The 20498-nt window shown below is 37.6% G+C and overlaps 1 protein-coding gene across 7 annotated transcripts in view; it reads right to left on the bottom strand.

Moving 5' to 3' along the window:
• ZMYM2 (zinc finger MYM-type containing 2) overlaps positions 1–20498 on the bottom strand; it is an 86208-nt gene that overhangs the window by 33731 nt on the left and 31979 nt on the right. For 6 of the 7 annotated variants that reach the window (XM_054272347.1, XM_054272352.1, XM_054272348.1 and 3 more), the window contains 4 exons: positions 8715–8865; positions 7850–7965; positions 2108–2224; positions 1385–1535 (listed from right to left, as the gene is read on the bottom strand). In XM_054272347.1, coding sequence (XP_054128322.1) covers positions 1385–1535; positions 2108–2224; positions 7850–7965; positions 8715–8865 — 535 coding nt within the window. The remainder of the gene's footprint in view (positions 1–1384; positions 1536–2107; positions 2225–7849; positions 7966–8714; positions 8866–20498) is intronic. The other variant, XM_054272353.1, reaches the window with a different exon arrangement.

Genomic DNA, 20498 nt, shown 5'->3' with positions numbered 1-20498 from the left:
CCCACTCAGTATCTCTATTTAAACAGGAGACAGAGTTTTTATATCTTTTCTTCCTCAAATTTTCCCATAGGAAACACAAGTCCTCACTTACTTCAAGCCACCTATGCCATTACTACTCATACAGAAGTAGTAATGGCATAGGTGGCATTATGAATCCTACTCATTTCCTTGTGACAGCCACCTGGCTTTAAACTGAAGGAGTAATAAATATTGACAGTAATAGAAACATATTTTAATCTTCAGAAAAGTATCTTGCTCTTGTTTGAATGTATTCTATGGAATTGTTTCATTTACAGAAACAATTTCTAGCTAGAGGTTGCTAAGCAATGCACTGATACACTGTAAGGCTGGGCCTTCATGTGTATGTTTTTTACTCTCCAGCTATCACTTTCCAGTTCAGAACAACACACTCCATTGTTCAAAAACAAAAGACTTCAGAGTCCTGAGCTCTAAGGGAATGGCATGGAGGGAAGATTGCCTTCAGCCCTGCATTCCAACCCTTCCCAGCTTAACAGGATCCTCCTGCAAGTAAACTCTCATATCTACTATTTAATCTGCCAGCAAGTAGAAATCTTCCACAGAGGTCTTATCAAATGACATTGGAAGTGTTGTTGTTGTAACTAAAGAAAAACATATTCACCATATTTGTGAATAACAGGTCATCCAAACTTGTAGTTAAACTTCTAAGATCATGATTAAACACCAGTATCAAAGGAGAGCTCACCAGAAGTGGAAAGGATAGGTCCTTGTTAAAAATCTGTTTTTCTATTTTTTATTGAAACCATGCTTTAATGCAACTTAGAAGAAACCTAGGCCCATGGAATTCCCTTTTACTTTGTTTTCGTTTTGAGAATTCAAGTAATTAGTCTAGCAAACTGTAGTGACAGTAATCAACACACAGCAATAGGCATCATTCAAGTTATTGCTTAAGTATCCATTCTAAGCCAACATAGAACTCCTACTGTTATACTAAATTTAGTAACTGCTATCAAAGAGAAAGCTTGGCGTTCATCAGTGCAGGTAATGTTGTGTATGCACTACTGCATACATTTTTAAAAAAGAATGTGTAATTTTTTGTGCATATGTATGTATGCAATGGGCATAAAGGTGTATGTAGTTACACACACATACACTCTGAAAAGTGCTAACCCTTAACCTAGACTAAGTGGTTTAGAAAAGCTCTAAAGGCAGATCAGATAAATTAAAAAGTACCTGCACTAATAACACCAGCTACAATGACTTCAATAACAGTAATGAGGAGACTTCTAGTTCACCCTCAAGTACAACAGAATGAGTTGTAACCTTGAATCTTAACATATAAACAAAGTAAGTAAACTGCAGTAGAATAACCAATACCTCAGGAAAAAACCAAACACATACATACCTTCACTGCAAAAGGGTCTTTTGATACCAGAGAAATTCACTGTTTCATGGAGCGTTTTCTCTTCCTGACAGTATTCACAGTATGTAACTATGCAGTGCAGTTTCTTATAATCATCAGAACATGCTCTGCTGCAGAACTGATACACTTTGTTCTAAATGCAAAAGTTGCAAAGCATCATGAATAAGGTTAATGGATAAAATCTTAAGGTCTAACTAGTACAACTTGAAATAATAGTGGCCATTAAGACAATTTATAAAGTAAAATGAATTGCGAACACATAATTAGAGTGTGACTTCTAATGCTAAAAATTTGGAAATCCCAATTAAGCTGACAGTGCTACAAATACTCATAATTTCACATGAAAACACTGAACAGAAAATATGCCACTCAATCTCAGCATATCCTCTTTAGATACTTCTCCAGTTCATAAAGAAGTGTAGTAATGGTATTTCATATCTACAATGAAAGCAGATTCCAGACTTACAGCTCATCTGAGAAAATACGTTTTTTAAAATTACACAGATATTATTTATGAACAAAGACTTCTGCTTTTATCCATACTGAAATTAAATTATATTCTACAGAACCAGGTAGATTTTAACTGAGCTTTTTAAAAGAAACTTCAATACTTTATAAAATAGCTAGAAAAACTGTATTAAAGTTCTAAGTTTAAACTTTTAAAACACATCATCAATCTAAGAATAACACCAACATCCCCCTTACCTCCCATTCCAGTACTTCTGGTTTTGAACAAAAAGAACTTTTGCAATAATTACATTTCAACTGAATATCACTGGGAGAGACGAACTGACCATTTGTTGAAGACTGAACACTGAGCGTCTGAAAAACATAAATATATATACATACATCACTAAGAAAAACAAGTTACTTTTAAAATGTGGGTTTTTTTCAATTAAGCTTACAGTGTTTTGAGAATTCAGGAGTTTATTTATAAACTCAAGAACATTTCTGGCAAAAGCACAGCAGGTTGGTTCTTTACCTTAATTCCTTTTCCCATGTCATCTCAGATTTCTCAACTTTGAATCATTACCCTTACTTCCACCATAATTACTTTAAGTCATATTTTTTTACCTTACCTTTCCTATGCCTTTTATTTAAGGGTTAACACATTTTTTGAAAAAATAAACAACAAAATATCCCCAAACTGAATGCTTTTGTTAATCACAAAACACACTTTCAGATAAAAACATTTCACAGCTTGTACTGTTTTGGTGACAGTAGAGACCAACAAACAAATGTTTTCAAAGCCAAACCTCACTAAGGCAGATTATCAACATCTTATGTAAGCATATCACTTGAAAATACAACTAGTAAAGTAAAAGGCTTTCAGTGAGAAACCTCACATCAACTCAGTTTAAGAATAAACTAGCTAACAGTCCTAAGTAGTCTCAATCCCATGGCAGGAAGATGCAATTATTCACACAACCACCCCCAAAACAATCCAGGGGTTTAAAACTGAGAAAAAAAACTAAAGACTGCATATGTAGTATGAGAATTTAATTCTGTAATTGAGAAATTTCTTAAGTGCATTTCTGCAGCAATCAGTAGATAAAAGAACTCAATTATACAGTACCTGTATCTTTCGGTATGTCTTATATGTGCCAACAGAATAGAGTGTTTTTTGCAAATTCCCTAAATAAGCAAGAACTATTGGTGTATTATAGATGTGATGTTCAAGACAAAGATCTGAATCAGCAGGAATCACAGACACTTGAATCCAGGACAACCTTCTTACATCTGTCTTCTCAACAAACTTTCCCACACTATTTGCAAGAGAACAAATATATTTAAAGACAAATTCTCTTCAGATAGATTTGTTACTACCTCTCCACTGTGTAACTGTGAAAATTCAAAACATTTCTGTTACAGGATACTTTTCTTCAGGCTCTCATGTTAGTAAGGGTTCACCTACACTAAAAAATAAATTAAAACTAGGTTGAGACTTGTTGCTGATATAAATCCTGATCTATGTGGGCTGCTACTGCTGAGTGCCAGCTGGCAGTGCAAACAGTATCATTTTATGCAGATGCATTAACTCTGTGTCAAGAGTCTGCAGACATTAAGTAGTCATGCATATTCCACAATCACAGGCAGGACCTGAGACCCAACTGCCAGGCAGCAGAAAGATGACACCTTTACTCAATGGCCCATCAGCCTGTAACAACTTTTTATATATATAACGTCTACAACAACTTTTTTCTGATGCCTACACACAATATTGCCACATTTCTCCCATTATACCCAGCAAATGTCCCTGTGGCTCAGCAAGGTTTGCTTCACTTTGGCTGCTCTAAATAGCTGAAGACTTGCAAAAACATGAGAGCCACAAAGGCACGTTTAACTGCAAGGTCCAATCTGCGCACTTCTGCTTCTGCAGGTGTCCTCACAGAGCAAACACCATGCTTGACACATGCTGCTCTGTGCTTATGGAAGCCCTAGAAGCTCTCATTGAAAATGAGAAGAACTCAGGAATACCCAGCATCTCCAGCTCAGGAATGAAGGAGGTGCAAAGAACTAGCAGATGTGACAACTTGTACAGAAACACTGAAGACAGAGGGAGGAATGAAGATAAAATATACTAAATGGTCATCAAATGAAAAGCAATCCTTATCTTTCACATCTGCAGTTATTTTTAAAGGTGGGACCCAACCACCCTATTGTGAGGGCTGTAAGTTAAAAGTAAAACATAGTTTTCAGTTATTTTCTGAGGTATGCCACAGTTACCTTCTTTTATTTCTTTCCATTACTGTTTACTGAGGCAGAAACTCAGACTCACAAAATCTAGGGAGCTGATAATTGAAAAATAACAAAAAGCTAGAGAAGTGAGAACAACAAAGACTGAGACTATTTCAAATTAGTATTTGTTTTAAAGGAAACTTACGCATAACTATAGATTAACCAAATGTAAGTTATTAAACATTATTACTTCTAAAAAAAAAAACCAAAATCAATTCTTTTTATCATGAGGTCCTCTGGTTAACTAAATATTTTTCTGGAAAAATCTGTAAAGAACTGAATTTATATTGCTGAAAGTTCTAAACCAACCAGAAGATGGTTTTTAAATCAAGTTAATGAAAACATTGTTTTGTATGCCTCTTTGAAGTTTCAGTTATTCTGCTTACAATTAAAGACTGCTTCTGCATTATATTTTGAGCCAAGATGACATGCATGCAATATTTTCACCATCTTGCTTTACTTCTAACTTACAAGGTACTTAAAGTACCCTCAGGAATTATTTGGGGGCATAATTACACATAAGGAATAATAAAAGAAAAAAAGATGATAAATTCATTAAAATCTTTCACCAGTCACCCTGAACACAAAGCTTTATCTATGTTGTGTTGTATCAAAGACATCTTTGAAATTATGTACCTATGTTTGTTCTTTTGAGAGCCTGCCCTGAATAACAAAAGCATGAGAAGTGCAAGCAAAGCAAAAAAACCATTGTCAAGCCCTCTTCAGCCTTCAATGCAACCAGCTCAAACTGCTCTAAGCTGCCAGTTTAATGATGAACACTGGGCAGGCACAGCCCAGGATCCTCTGAGCAGGCCACCACAGCTGCACAGCTTCTGCCCTGCCCCTGCAGCTTATGTGACAGAAGGTTATCCTTGCTCACAGCAACATGAAATCAAATTGTGGAAACATTTCTGTACACAAGTGTACATGTGAAGAGCTAGTAGGCAGCCAAACTGAGGTTAGGTGTTTTTTCCAGCTGAGAAAAAAAAACCTCAAAGCTTTGAAAGAATCAAGTTTTTCTTAATGCACATGAGAGAAGCACTTAGGAGAAATCTTCTACACGCTGTCATTCATTAGGACTGTTCCACAAGCATAATCAATGGAACTAAATTAAATAGGGAAGGAAATAAACTTTTCCCCTGCACTCATGCACACACAGACTTTCCAGCTTATGCATGGAAGGCATATTTTTATTATTAACAAACTTAGAAGAGTATTTGTCTGTGTGCACACATATGTATAAGAGACATGCAACATATATAGCCAAGAACACTTCCAGGCACCATCACAATGGTGTAAGAGAACAGCATTAGTGAATAACCAGGGAGAGTAACCTGATAAAAACTATTGTACTTGTAATTCTTACCCATACCGGTCCCACAATTCTCCAAATACATCCACAAACTGGAAACAAAGCCCAAACCAACTAAAACTTGAGCACAAATTTTGTACAGACTTGTGTTTTGCCAGACAGCTTGTACTGTCAGACATTTACACAGCTGCTAACTCTGCCTCCATGTTCACAATAAATAATCAATAGTTTATTTTTCCCTTAACAGCAAGATCTTCAACTGACCCAGTAAAGGTACCAGTATCAATACTGGTTTAAAACAAAACACCTTGGGAACAGTTCCATCTTTAACTCTGCATTAACAACCTCCAAGACAGAGTGTGGAAGACAAGATTCAGTCCCACTGCTCTACCACCAACTACCAAACAAAAACACATAAAGCAGGCTGTTATCTCTCTTTTACTCTCTTTCTTACAAGACTAAATGCTCTTAGAGGCTGCTCAAAGGAGAATGCAGATATGGACATACACTGTACAACATGCAGCTCAGCTGAATCTTCCCAATATTTCAATCCATTAAAAGAACAACTAGCTAGAAACAAAAGGTTATTTGTAAGACACAATTGTAATCAATCCTGAAGTTCTGTAAAACAAACGTACCCATTTGTAAACCAAAAGGACTAAAACCTCTGCAGAAGGGAAGAAAGACAGGCCTGAGATAGCATTTATTCTGTTTTGTGAAGGACAACCCTTAAAGAAAAAAGTCTAGGAAGAGCAGGCAAAGCAGCAAAAGGGGATGAATATGAAGCCAGAAAACTAAAATCTCCATTAACACTGAAAAATATGGAGCACCATAGTAAATTGACCATTTTTTCAATTTAGGTTCAATACCATACGTGTCACTTAGGTACAAGAGAAGCCTCAAGGGAACACTAACAGTGCTCACATTGTGGTATACCATCCTTTCCACCTAAATACCAAATGAACAGAACAAAGAAGCTGTTCTCATACATTCAACTCTAGCCTCATGGTGAATACATTCTATTTTTTTACACAGTGACTATACAAAAGCTATGAAAAGTTAAAATCCAACAATGGTGGTAACTGTGAGCAAATAACAACCTACTCATTCTTGGTCCTTACTGAGAACTCACAGACTGCAAGGCTGCTTCAGTTAAATTTCACTACAGCCCTGACAGGAGATCATCTACGTGCAGCACTGAGACTGCAACAGAAGCATGAGCACAAGGACTCAGTAAGACCACGAACCCACAGCCAGCATTACATGATCTGGCAGTTCAATAATGTTGCTTAATGCTGACTTATGTGCAAATCCAAGAAGGGCCAGGTTGAATTTGTCATTCCCTGGCTGGATTTGTTCTGAGAGTTCTTGGGGATGCAACCGATTGTAAAATCACGTACAATAAAATAGATGTTAGATGAGTTTGCACTGAGTATTACAGTCTGTCATCACATACTAACAATACACAGGGATTCTGTTAATCAGTTCCACTGACAGACACCTACCAAACTGGTTATGATGGAAACAGAACATGGCTACATGACAGAGGTCCTACCCACGGTATATTAAAGAAGCAATTGAAAGACCAATTTGCTGTCCAGTTGACAGAAAACAGCAAAGTTCAATGACAAATGGGAAAACCCTGTGTGGGTGTAATTCTTCAGCAACACATGAGGAAGCAATTATCAATTATCCTGTGTAAATCTGGGAAAAATGCTTTTACATACAAAAATTGAAACATATTCTTTTAAAATATCCTTTGATCACCAAGAGATTAATGGCTATGAAACATTTCACTTATGCTTTAACCTTGATTCATGCTGAAAATATGACACTTTCAACAAGCAGAGCAGCACCATCCAGAGTGCATGTCATTAGCCTAGCAACCCCCCCCCCCAAGTTTTGGGTCACAATTTAAACAGCTGGTATTGTCCATAAATAAAATGGTTGAGGCTCTAATCTTCCATTTCAGAAGGAATCACTTTTCTCCATGGCAAACCTTTGTTAGTTCTACATGCAATATGAGAATTTTGTTATTTGGTTTAGTACAAAAGAAGCTAAATTTGTTGACCTTCAATGTAAAACAGCAAGGCTCACGTCTATAAAGAGGCTTAGGTGCTAAGGTGGAAAAAGGAAGATGAGCAGTGATACAGCTTTGTGCTTTCTAACAATATAAAGCAGAAATTGGTACGTTTTTATAAGCTTAAGACAGCAGCTAGTGTTATTATGAAACAGCCTTTTGATCAAAGAAAATGTTATGAGCCAGGAGCACCTGCAATGTTAATTGTAACTCTCAAGCATGTATACACAAGCAAGTTAGCTTAATATTCAAATACTTAACACCAACACAGGCACACAAATATTTAGGGAGGAAAAGATTTAACACAACAGCTAACCTGAAATTTAGCTACACAACTGGAACTGCAAAAGTTGTACAGTTTTCCATCAGGCATTGTGGCTTGATATTGAGGTAATGAGTTTCGCTTACAAAAGTGGCAAATAATTTCCATACCTAAAAGAAAAACGCAGTTTACAAACAAAATAAACACAAAATAAAAGGAAAAAAAGAGTATTACAGGTGAGCCCTTTTTGGTTTTTCAATGCAGAAAACTAAGATTAAAGTCTGTTTTCCAGTCAGTTTCTACAAGTCACACAAAGCAAAAAAAAATTACAGAAGTTTGGATAAACTCTTTCACTAAAGATCAGTACTAAATATGAAAACACCTTCTTCCGTAAAATTCACTGGAGCATTTTCAACTTCAAGTTGAGATCTGCTTTGCATACTGAAGAAAACATGTTTTGAATTATTTACTGGATCAAAAACTTTACCTAGAGAATATCTATATGCATTATAACTATCTCCGTTCTTATCCATCTCCTGCTTGACTGAAAAAAAATCCAGGGTGGGATTAATATGAGAATTCAGAGAATATGAATTCACATGCCAAAAACCTGCACTACCAGCCTGTGACACAGCAGAGCACATTATGCTTCAGCATTTTTTTCACAGGAAGCCTTAAGACAGTTGAAAATTCTTTCCAACATCACAAAAAAAAGCCCAGTGAGGAAAATAAATCCTCATGGGTTCATTTACTGGTGTTCAACAGAAGATGTTTTGGGTTTTTTAAAATGAAGTTAAAAACAATAAAGTCACATCTGCAGAGACTATAACTGTAAAACAAATGCACCCACCCCCAGTGTTCAAATTTTAAAAAAGTCTACTCTTAGCAGTGATGAAAACCCATCATCCTTTCCACTTACTTTGTGATTTTGCATATTTTGATTTGTGTGTGTTCATGCATACAGTTGAGCAGTATGGCTCCATATATCCATTAGGTCCTATGCACTGAGTCATGTCAAAAAACCTGCACTGAGCTCTGCAGCCAGTACAAGATGTTAATTGGCCACACTTCTAAAACATAAAACAAAGCAAAACAATGCATTAGTTAAAACTATGCTGGCTTTTAACTTAAATTATAGTCTAAAACCAAAAACCAAAACAAATTATAAGTTTTATTTCTGTCATCTGCTCTCTCATCAGATCCCTCCTATATTAACTCTCCTGATCATACCCTCAAGAGCAATCAGCACTCAAGTTGTGACTTTTACTCCTGGGAAAAAGCTAGCTAAAAATAACCTTCTGTGTAAAGACACACACATACACACACACCCTTCAAAAAACTCTAACCAACCAAAACATCCCAATTCCATCCCAAATCCCACCATCTGCAAACTGAACTGTGGAAAGAGTGTGCAACAAGTTGTGCTGAATTGAAGAGTTTCAAAGAACTCTATTCCCCTCTCCTTGTTGATGGGACAGTGGTTGTAAGGAAAGTAACAGGAATCTGGCATGGCTAATGTGATCCATGGAATGGGTAAGCTTAGAAAAGACTCCTTTTGGTCCAACCTCCCTGTTCAAGCAGGGTCTTCCCAGAGCACCTGGCACAGGATTACATCCCAGATGGTTCATGAATATCTCCAGTGAGGGAGACTCCATAACTTCTCTGGGCAATCTGCTCCATTGTGCAGCCACCTGCACAGCAAAGTTATGAATATGAAGAATAAACAAACTCTAGGGAGGAAAAAATTCTATCCCCAATCCTCCAAGCAGGAGGAACACACTGCAGAGGTTCTATGCTCAAGTGTGACTCCATGAACCTGATAACAGACTCGATTTTGACATCTCTCAACACAGCAGTCAGTTCATCAGCAATTTTCCACAGAACGGAACAAACGTTCTATAAAAAGCACAGAAAAAGCTCCACAGAGCAGGAATACCAATGACACAGTCAACATACAAAATCAGTAATTCTGATGTGCTACATGTATTACATATGCCAGTGTTAGGCAAATATCTCAAGCATGATAAAGCAGGTTTCAGGAAAAATATCTAGACACCTTCTCTGCCCATAGAAATAGTATCATGGTTTTGACAGTGATGGAGTAAATTCCTCACCAAACATGATGGGCCACCTACTAGACAGACTCTCACCTTACTAAGTATTAGAAAATTGTCACTTAAGCACTTAAGATATCTTCCCTTCCAAAGAAATTATTTTAGCACTCTCTCTCCCTCTTTCCCTATTCTCAAGGATGGAAAGGAGAAGGAAAGACAAAGCATGTTTCATAGGTGCTCCCCTTTGTTCAAGTGAGAGAAGCTTCAGAGGATATCTTTGCTCTTCCTATTTTTCAGTAGTTAAATTTGAAAACCAGTTAAATCCAATCTTACAGACAACTAGAGATGAAATTTTTGGGTTTATAATGTCATCTTTCCTATTCTAAGAGCATCCATACAAAAACATGCAAATCCACACATGCCTGTGACACAAAATCGGATGTAGCACCTTGCAGAGTTCAGTAAAATTCCCACACAAGTTCACAATTTCCACATGCTGTTTTGATGAAACCTTTGCTGGGGATTTCCTCCAGAAAGGAGTACCTGTCAAGATACCAAACTCCTACCTAGAAGAAGGTATAAAATACAACTCTAGGATACTTCCTTCCTATTTTAATTTTTTTCCATTTGCCTTTAAGCAAGTTACTCAGGACATCATTATCTTCCTAAAATTGGCAAAATTCACACTTAGTAGCAAGACCAAAATGTAGCAGTTATATTGTTCAGTGAGCTGGAACTCTTCTGCTGCTATACATTCAGCTCCTCTGGCAGGCTAATAAACAAAAGCAGGGCATCCAGAAACCTCTGAGTTATATTGCTAGTAATACAGGAGGAGGCTACAACTTACAAAGGATTCCTTGGAACATACTTAATGAACAACCACCACAAAAAAATCTGCTTGCACAAATAGCCTTGGGAGCCACAGAACAACCCAAAATGTAAACCTAGAAGCATTGATGCAAATATGCTGGCAAATAACTAAGAGCATTCAGCAATATGATCAGAAAACAACACACAGGCAAATGAAGCTTTCACAAGTCCCATATCCAAAAGAGAAATCCAACAGAGGCTACAGTGATTTCAAGAGACAGCAAGACAAAAGTATAAGTTTTAATAAATGAATTTATCATAAACTGATCAGAGCATAATCAGAAAAAAATTCATTGTGTCAGTAAACTACGTGTTACAACAAAAATTCCTTGAAAGCAGAAATAGCTTTTGCTAACTATCATCTCAAATACCTCCTCATTTATGTGATATCAAAAAAGGATCATGCATAGAAAAAACAGTGCAACAGCAGGTCAATCACTTCCGAATTTCATACATCTTCTAAATACAGGAGTTACTTACTGACTTCACCCCATCTCTTTAGATTTAAAAGCAAGAAAAAAAATTATTTCTATCTAGTAATAACCTAGAAAACCTAGATCTAGTCTATCAAGACTACAAAGACTAAGAATTTCCACACAACATGCCAACTATGCAGAAGATTCTGTGGGTAAGAGCAAAATAATATGTAGTAACAAAGCTGTCATTTTATTCTTGTAATAACAACTAAAAAGAATATTAGAACATTTCTACATTATTAGAAATTTAAACATATTGTTACACAAGTGAAGAAGACAGGACATGTTGGGAAAAAAGAAAATTAGAAGGTCCAACCCTTCTTTAAATGTATTGCTCCCAAAACATTGTAATCATCATCTCCCTCAAGCGAAACATTTTTCTTGCATTTTTATTATCCTTCCAGCACTCTCTAAACTTCCAAGTTCAAACATTAAAATAATTTTAAAAAACCCAGGGAGGACCACACTATTATTAAAGAAAGATTAATGCATACCTGAAAGTATTCAATCAGTGCTATACATGTATCTCAAACATTTATTTTTTTAAGAGTCTAACCCAACAACTTCCTCCACTGACAACATCAACAGAGAGCTTCACTGTATCTCTAATGTTTTTGAATACTCATAATGCAAACCAAGAATTTTTATTCTGTTCATAAGTGTGAAATTTCCAGATGAGACTATCAAATTTCTCAGCTAACCTACATTTCTACTCTCAAATTCTTCCCAACATAATCTCTTTCATCTCTAAGAATCTGCAGTATTAACTTCATTCTGCAGAAAAAGTAACATTTGAGAATCCTTTCTCTCAAAGCATCTTTCTAGCTGCCACAAACAAAGAGAAGATACACTAAAATTAAGGAGAGGAAACACAGAGGGTCAAAGAGCATTCTTACGAGGTAAGGATTTTTGGCCTGGAAACAAGATAGCTCAGGAGAATAATGACAGAACCAAAAATGGTATTACGTGGGGCACGATGGATCAACTGCTCAGTGTATTTTCCAATATTAAAAACTACAAAAAAAAAAAATCACATTAATATCAACAGAAATTTGAAAATAAACAGGAGACATTTCTTCACGTGACAAATAGCAGGTCAGCAGAACCTCTTTCCAAAGAGAGTCATGGATACAAGAACTGTTTGTATGTGTTCACAAGGAGACTGGACAAGCACTAATTAAAGAGATTTGCCAAAAATAGCATACAGGAACATCACATGAATTTCAAGGGATGCCCTGACCTTAGAGAGTCAGAAGCCAAGAGAATGCTCAGAGGAAAATATTCCAAGTTCCTGCCCTGGTCTTACTCTTCCGTTTATGCCCACTTACGTCACTGCAGGAGTTTCAATCCCTAATCAGAACCATTACAGCTTTCTCAGGTTCTTACTACAGTGCACACTTAATATTTTAATTATCCTCAAGGAGAAGTGGGTGTTTAGAAAAGAAATGAAGGAAAACTTATAATTGTATCAATGTTGTTGATACTTCACAGCAGGATGCAAAAAGATCTTCACCGGCAGAGGAAAACCAGAACAAAATACCAAAATCTTCACTGGTAACTAAGCAAAGAGGGAACAAATAACGCAAAACTCCTGAGGCTTTGTTTTAAAAATCACTGCTTCCTTCTTTGTTTCAGAAGAAGAAAATCAGAGAGTCATATAGACTGCAGGAGACCTCCTGAGGTGAAATGCAGCCTCCTGCTCAAAGCAGGTCCAGAGGTGTTTGCCCAGGATCTTGTCCAGTCAAATCTGACCATCTCCAAGGACAAACACTCCCAAAACCCCTCAGGAGGATTTCACCATCCTTATAGGAGAGGAAAAAACAAAACAAAACACATGCCCAAGAAAAAAAAAACCCAAAAAAACCAAAAAACCCACTACCAACAACCAATCAACCAACTAAAAAAAACCCCCACAACAAAAAACAAAAACAAACCACATTTTTCTTTATCTAAGTAAGTTTCTCCTTGTTTTCAAGTTGTGTCTCTTGTTAAGAGTTCAACTTTGTCTTCCTCTGTCTCCTCCCATTAGATAACTCATCCCCCTTCATAATTCTCAGGCTTGAACAAAGCAACCTCTCCTGAGCCTGTCCTACCAAGTCAGGTTCTCCAGCCATCTAAGCATCTTGGTAGCCCTCCACAGAACTCCCACCAGCATGACAATGCCTTTCATTCTGTCAAACCCAAAACTGCCCACTGTACTCTAGATGAAGTCTCAAGAGCAGAAGGATAGAGGGGTGGCCCACAAAGATCACCTCCCCTGTCCTGCTGGCTGTATTCTTGCAAATATCCTTGGAGACACTAAAAAACTTATATGGATGTGTTCCTGGAGGACCTGCTCCAGGTGACCATGTTTGAGCTAGGGGTGGACAAGATGACCTCCAGAAGTCAGGAATTTTATGAGACAACCCAGGACCCAGCTGGCCATCTTTCCTGCAAGGGCACACTCCTAACCCCAGTTCAGCTTCTCCACTGGGATGCCCAAGTCTTTTCTCCAAAGCTGCTTTCTGGGCAATTAGCTTCCATTTCAGATCAAGTATTAGCTTCATCTTGTGCTCCTGCCTCTTGACAAAACCTGCAAATTCAAACTAGCTTCAGTTTCAAGTTTCCTTCAACGGTGAAATTAACACAAAACCAATCTGCAAGAGAAAGTATCAAGCATTGCAAATTCACATCTACCTACAGCATCCTATGAAAACATGGACATTTGAGGACTGTGATTTCAAGAAAAACTGAAGTTAAAACACAATCAAATTAGTAAGGAAAACTGTATCTAAGCTACTAAGTATAAATAAACGAAGCTAATCCAGAAGCAAAATGTCAAGCTAATAAAAGGCTCGGTGTCCTCTGAGGGAAAGCCTGATGCACAGTAGTCTGACTACATCTCTCCTTCACTACTACACCTAGTTTCTGCATTGAGATGACCTAATTTTGGCTAGATCTTATTGCATGTTTGACCTCTTCCAAAGCATAAAGTCCATGGCTGATGAAGAAGTCTGAAAATTCTTCTCACTGTATTTGATCCTAAACTCACTCATTCTTTCATGACTTGTTCATATATCCTTAGAGACTTAACTCCAAAAAGTCTATTTCATGATAGGTATCTCATGAGAGATACCAGACATTAAACAATGTGGTATGAAAACTCTTGCAAGTCATGAGTTGTAGATATATTTTTCCATTCACTAGGATAGTGTTCAACTCAAATGGGCAACTGCAGAAGCAGCTATCCAAATGCAAGACAAAGCAGATGAACGTGGCATATTCCAGAACTGAAAGAATTGTTTCAACAAAAATACTAATTCCTGGGAAAAAAATTCACTTAAAAGGTTTCTGAGGAATTTTTGTTCTTGCTACTATCAGCAACTATGATTTTAGAAGGAATCTTGACCTTCCTTTACATCTTACTGAAAAGGATCATGTAAGCTGAAGTCTAGAGCTCTTGCTGCATGTACCATACAAAGAATAAAGATCAAGCTCCAAAACAAATGTCAGACCAATACCATAAGTTCACAGCATATCAGAAGCCTCATTTCTGCTTGTAACTGGGACTAACGAGAGTCTCTGTTCTTCAACCTTCTGGCTGCAACAGTACTTCAATAAAGCTACGACTGCCTTGAATCTAGGCATCTGTGCTAGACACTTTTATTCTTGACTAAAAAAGAGCAGTATCATCTGCTTTGTCTGCCTTGGCAAGGCTAAGAGAGCATGATGAAGGATATGCCAAGGTGTAAGAGAGCATTCTTGCTACAGCTTCTCCCATGCAAGGGCCAGAAAATACCAGAACAGCAGCTGATTGCCACAATGCTATGTAGCAGCCCTAAGATTTGCTTCCAGTTAAAGAAAATCCTTTGTAGTCAAAACTCCATGGGAAAACACATTGTTAAATACTTCTCAATCCAGGCAAACCTCCCGGGTAGCAGAATAAGAGGTTTGGATTAGAATGAAGAAAAACACCAAGAGATTCCAGGACAGAAACTTAGTATGCCTGTATTCAAACAGAAAAGGAAAAAGAAAACAGCATTTTCTATAAGTAGAAAAGCAGATGCATTTGCTACATGGAATTTTATGATAACTGAGATCCCTCAGAAAGGTCATTGAGAAAATAGCAGCTAGACTACTTCAGATTCATTTGAAAGGATGGTTTGATGGAACCTGAGGCAACATGCATGTCCAAGAAAAGAACCAGATATCAGTAGAATCTGTACCAGCAAAGAAAGAAGACATTGTATAATTTATTTTCTCTTAAAATATTGCATCCAAATCATCCCTCCCCCAAGAGTAACAAGTGTAAACTCTTCCTCAAAAGCATGTGCCCAAGTCCTCAGAGGAAAAGATGAAGCAATTGCTTTTGTGGGCCTTGAACACCAAGTGAGTTATGTTTACATTCCATCAGCTGAACTCTGCAAACCATCGATAACTTGTCCAGTACTTTTCCCTGGCATCCCCAACTGCCAGTGCTCTTTTTGCTGGTTTTGATCCCACACTCAAGACACTTGTCTTCCTGTCTCTGAGAAAGGCAGAGCTGAAAACACCTGCCTCAAAAAGCAAGTTACTTCTACATTAACTGAATGTTTCAGCTGCTTCTGTCCTGCCTTTTCACTCTTTCCCCCAACCCCACACAGGTAATTACCCCAGGTACACCAGTGCATGGATGTGGTTATATCCACCATAACTATGATACCTAGTCATGCAATGTCCTTGCTTCCTCTTTCCAGGAAGCTCCAGTGCTCCCACACAAATCACAGCTCACATTTGAGAGGCTATGTAGCCTTCTTCAGAACTACAAAGCCATTTTAACATTTCTGATGGACCCATCTATTTTTATCCTCTAAAATAGCTACATAATAGTATTCTTAACAGTTATGATGAACTATATTCAGGTGTCTAAGGAATCTGGTACCACAATTTTTACTGAACAGCAGCAAATTCTACAGTTGGAAGACAAGACTTTTAAAGAAAAAATGGCAAAATAAATGGTCCCAGAAAGCAGGAGTGAATAAACAGTAAAAGAGAAGGCAGAACAGGATAGTTTCTAAGAGTCAGTTTGCATCAGAGATGCAGGACACTTGGGGTCATAAATACCAAGAGGTCTCAAAAAAGCTCCCCATATCACTAAGCAGGAAGAAAGAAGAAATGATTATTCCTTGGTTGATAAAGACTTTGGTCTTTTAACCATGTTAGATGGGACAAACAGCATCTAGCCATATCCATTTGTAGAAGTGTGCACAGTATGAGACAACAGTATGATCAGAGATTACTTAATACCAAACTGAGTATTACCTGAACCTAACAGAAGTGGTTTACTATATGATGAAGAAACTCCACTATTACACCAGTTTGATCTGGCTGAAACCACAGAACTTCTCTTTAAAAGTGACCAAAATTAAAAAAAACTAAGTCAGTATTTTTAACATTTCAATGTAAGTGGGCTGTTCAATTCTAACAATTACTGATTCTGTCAAGAGTACTTACTCTTGAAACAGACACTTGGAAATTAGAGTTTATAAAACAGTAAAAACAACAGGAAGTGGTAGATTTTGTAGTTCATTGTACTACCAAGATAAAAAGGAAGACAGGAAGGACACTCTGTCTTAACAGCAAAGAAGCACAGAAAAAAAACCTCGACACTGCACGGGACAGGACAAAGTTGAAAACCCTAGATGCTTCACTGAAGTGCTAAGTGGCAGGACATTCTATCACAGCATTTATACCAGTAGATAACAAGACACATTATGAGGCTAAGTACAAACTCTATGCAAGCAATTAATTGTTGGCTGCAGAACTGACATGCATATTATTGTATACAGGGAAGGCTCTTAAAACCCTGCAAAGAGATAAAATAGACAAATGAGTTTTAAGAGTTTCACAAAAGCAGTTCCTTGGCAAGGAGCAGAAACTGAACAAGGAAGCATAACTGCCTAGGGTGTTTTTTTCTATTGCTTGTAAGTGAATAACTTAGGGGCACAGCATAGCCTTGTTATTCCTGAAGCAAGTTCAGTAGTATGTCTTCATCTAATCAAGAAGTAACCAAATGCACTTTTATGCAGTAATGAAAGATTTTTTCGCTAAATGAAAAGGCACTGCAAGCATCCTCTCCAACTAGAAAAACTCTCATTTGGCTTACATTCATTAAGCCTCACTTCAGTCCAGAGCTATCAAAAAGCCTATGAAGAAATAGCTAAAGCTGCTTTCCCACCCACCTTACCCTCCTCCCCCTCCTTTTTGGCAATGGATAAAGACCATCACTTTAAGAAGCGCCCAAAGCAAGCAAATCCCAGGTCACATTCTAAGAAGAATTTTAGTTACAGAAGCACAGTAGACAAGGTAAATGAACATTTTTAACTAGGAAGGCATTAAATACTTGGTAGAATCAAGAGCACCGTGGACTGATCAGGCAAGGAAGCAAAATATTTTTAAAAGCAAACACAGACATTGCTCTAGCTTAGTTGGAAAGCTCAAGATTAAAAGGCATGGTTGGCCGCACAAGCTAAATTATAAATTTACAGAAACAGTCCACTTGTTTCTTAAAACAAGGCTGTCAAGCCTGTACCAAAATCCAGCAAACCAGGACACAAACATGGGAATTACTTTGGAAAGGAAGTTAAGTAATTTTGTGGAGACAGAAAACATGCAACAGTAGCAGAAACAAAAATACTGAAGCAACCTGGGTATGTGCTGCCTGAGGTTAACACCTTTATGACAGCTATACTTGAGGTCACTTCCAATTTACCACACACATCATTTTCAAATAAATCATTACAGTAATTTTATAAATACTTATACTTTCATTTTAACTATAGAAAATATCTGCTCAAAGAAATAAGGTACTTCAGTATCTGCAAAATAATAGACCATTTTAGTGAGTTCCTGTTCAGATATAATTTCCTTCTCTTCTAGTGTGGTTTGTTTGGGTTTTTTTCCATTTTGTTTAGGGTCATTATTAAAGTTCCTCTTGACCCTCTACATGTGAAGAGTCTGAACCTCAGTGCAAAAGTGTCAGAGTGTACAATCTAGCAGTAATTGTCATCTTCAGGTTTTAAAAAATTTAAATACTTCCAATGAGAGCTTTGTTTTCACATTTTATCCAGATTGTCACACCTTTTTTTTGAGAAATTATTTTATCATTGTTTCATTTTTTTGACTTGCACTTCGCTGCCTTCACACATGGCTTTTGTATCACAGAGAAATTAACTTGCTCTTGCATGTAACTATAGTGAGCATTAGTTATGCCAATTTTTTATTTTAAAATAATTTTAGAAATTATTATTTGTATTTCATAACTTTTTAAAAGGCACCCAAGATCTGCAATTACTTTAAATTTTAGGAAAGAAAAAACAACAATGACCTCTCAGAAAATCAAGACTCATAATGCAATATTAAAGATTATGTATGCATCATTTTTAAACCATGTTCTGAAATTGGTACATAGGAAGATAAGTGCATCCATCACCTTGAAAGGTGACTTAGGACATTTGAGAAAAATTCTACTCCATCCCAGGAATAACATTTTTTCTTACTGCCCGGAACAGCCTAAAGCAGAGCAAAGACACACTTTGCAGCAGATGGATCACCTGCAGTAATCCAATTACCTGTCATTCTGAAAGCCATTATAATTTTTATTGCCCACAAGTTTAATTTTTTCATTCCAAGAAAAGAAGAAAAAAAAGTCCATGATGAGTTATTGAAAAATTATGTGTTCAAATCAGTGTAATATTTATTTTTTAAAATTGTGATTAAGTATATAGATAGGTACAAGTAATAAGGAGTTTTCATTTATTACTACTACAAATATATACCAATATTGATAGGTGTATGACATTTACAATATAAACTGCTTAATACAAAGCTCATACCAGTAAGACCTATTTATTGTACAGCTGTTTGTAAGAAAACATTTGCTAAAACTCTTATGTGACACACAGTAATACAACACAATGCTGGAATCAAATGACATTAACTTATTCTGTATTATTTCTTTCATGAAGTTTATTTCAGTATGCAATAATGACTCTCCCAAAATGTCTCCTTCAGCAGTTCTCCTTTAAAGCAAGATCTACTAATTTCTAAGGAAACACTGTTATAACTGAATGAAACAACCCATAATTTACCAATTGCAGCCCAGTGTGTTGTCAGTGACATTTTCCAGTCTTTTTTAAACCTTTCTAAAAAAACAACTCCTTAAACATACTTAGCAAAAAATTCCTAAACCAACTTCAAACCTAAATATTACATCAACTAAATATTCTCAAGTATTTGTGTCCTGAGCAACTTCAGACACCCACAACAAATACTAGAAGAACTTCCACTTGTATAGTTTGACTTTCATATACTCATAGAACAACAGGATGGTCTAGGGGGGGTTGAGAAGATCATCCAGTTCCAATCCCCTCTGCCACAGTCAGGGACACCTTCCACTGCACTAGGCTGCTCAGGGCCCCATTCCACTTGGCCTTGGATACTCCCAAGGACAGAACACCCATAGTTTCCCTGGGCAACCTGTTCCAGTGCCTCACTACATTTACAGCAAAACTTTTTTTCCCTACTATCTAATCTAAACCTCCTCTCTTTAAATCTAAACCCATTTCCCCTTATCCCATCACTATGTGCTCTTGTAAATAGTCTTGTTCCATCATTCCTCTAAGTTCCCTTCAGTTCCTGGAAGCTCACCATTAGGTCACCCTGAAGCCTTCTCTTTTCCAGACTGAACAACTCCAACTCCCTCAGTTCTTCCTCACAGGAGAGGCTCTCCCTCCCACTGATCATCCCAGTGCCCCTTCTCTGTACCAACTCCAGCAGGTCCCTGTCCTCCCTGTGCTGGTGCCCCAGAGGTGATACAGCCCTGCAGGTGGCTCTGAGCAGAGCAGAGGGGCAGAATCCCCTCCCTGGCCCTGCTGCCCACACTGGATGCAGCCCAGGACACGTTTGGCTCTCTGGGCTGTGGGAGCACACTGACAGCTCATGGCCAGCCTCTCATCCATCAGCACCCCCAGGTCCTTCTCAGCAGGGCTGCTCTCTCTCTGTTCATCTCCAGCCTGTGTTGACATTGGGGGATGCCCCAACCCAGGTGCAGCACCTTGTACTTGGTGTTTGTGCTTTATCTGGACTTCTGTGAAGCCTTTGGCTGAGATTCCCACGGACTCACTTCAAGCTTGTCCAGTCCCTCTGGAGGGCATCCTGTCATTCAGGTGTGTCACTGCACCCTCAGCTTGGTGTCATTTGCAAATTGCTGTAGATGCGCTTGGTGCCTTTGTCCACTCCTTAATGAAATAACACCTGTCCAAATATGGACCCCTGAGGGACACC

The sequence above is a fragment of the Melozone crissalis genome, unplaced genomic scaffold (genome assembly GCF_028551555.1).
Source record: "Melozone crissalis strain CALT ecotype California unplaced genomic scaffold, PUWL_Pcris_2 ptg000013l_1, whole genome shotgun sequence".
Lineage (NCBI taxonomy): Eukaryota > Metazoa > Chordata > Aves > Passeriformes > Passerellidae > Melozone > Melozone crissalis.
The sequence above is the reverse complement of the archived record's forward strand: the minus strand, read 5'-3'. Positions and strand labels throughout refer to the sequence as shown.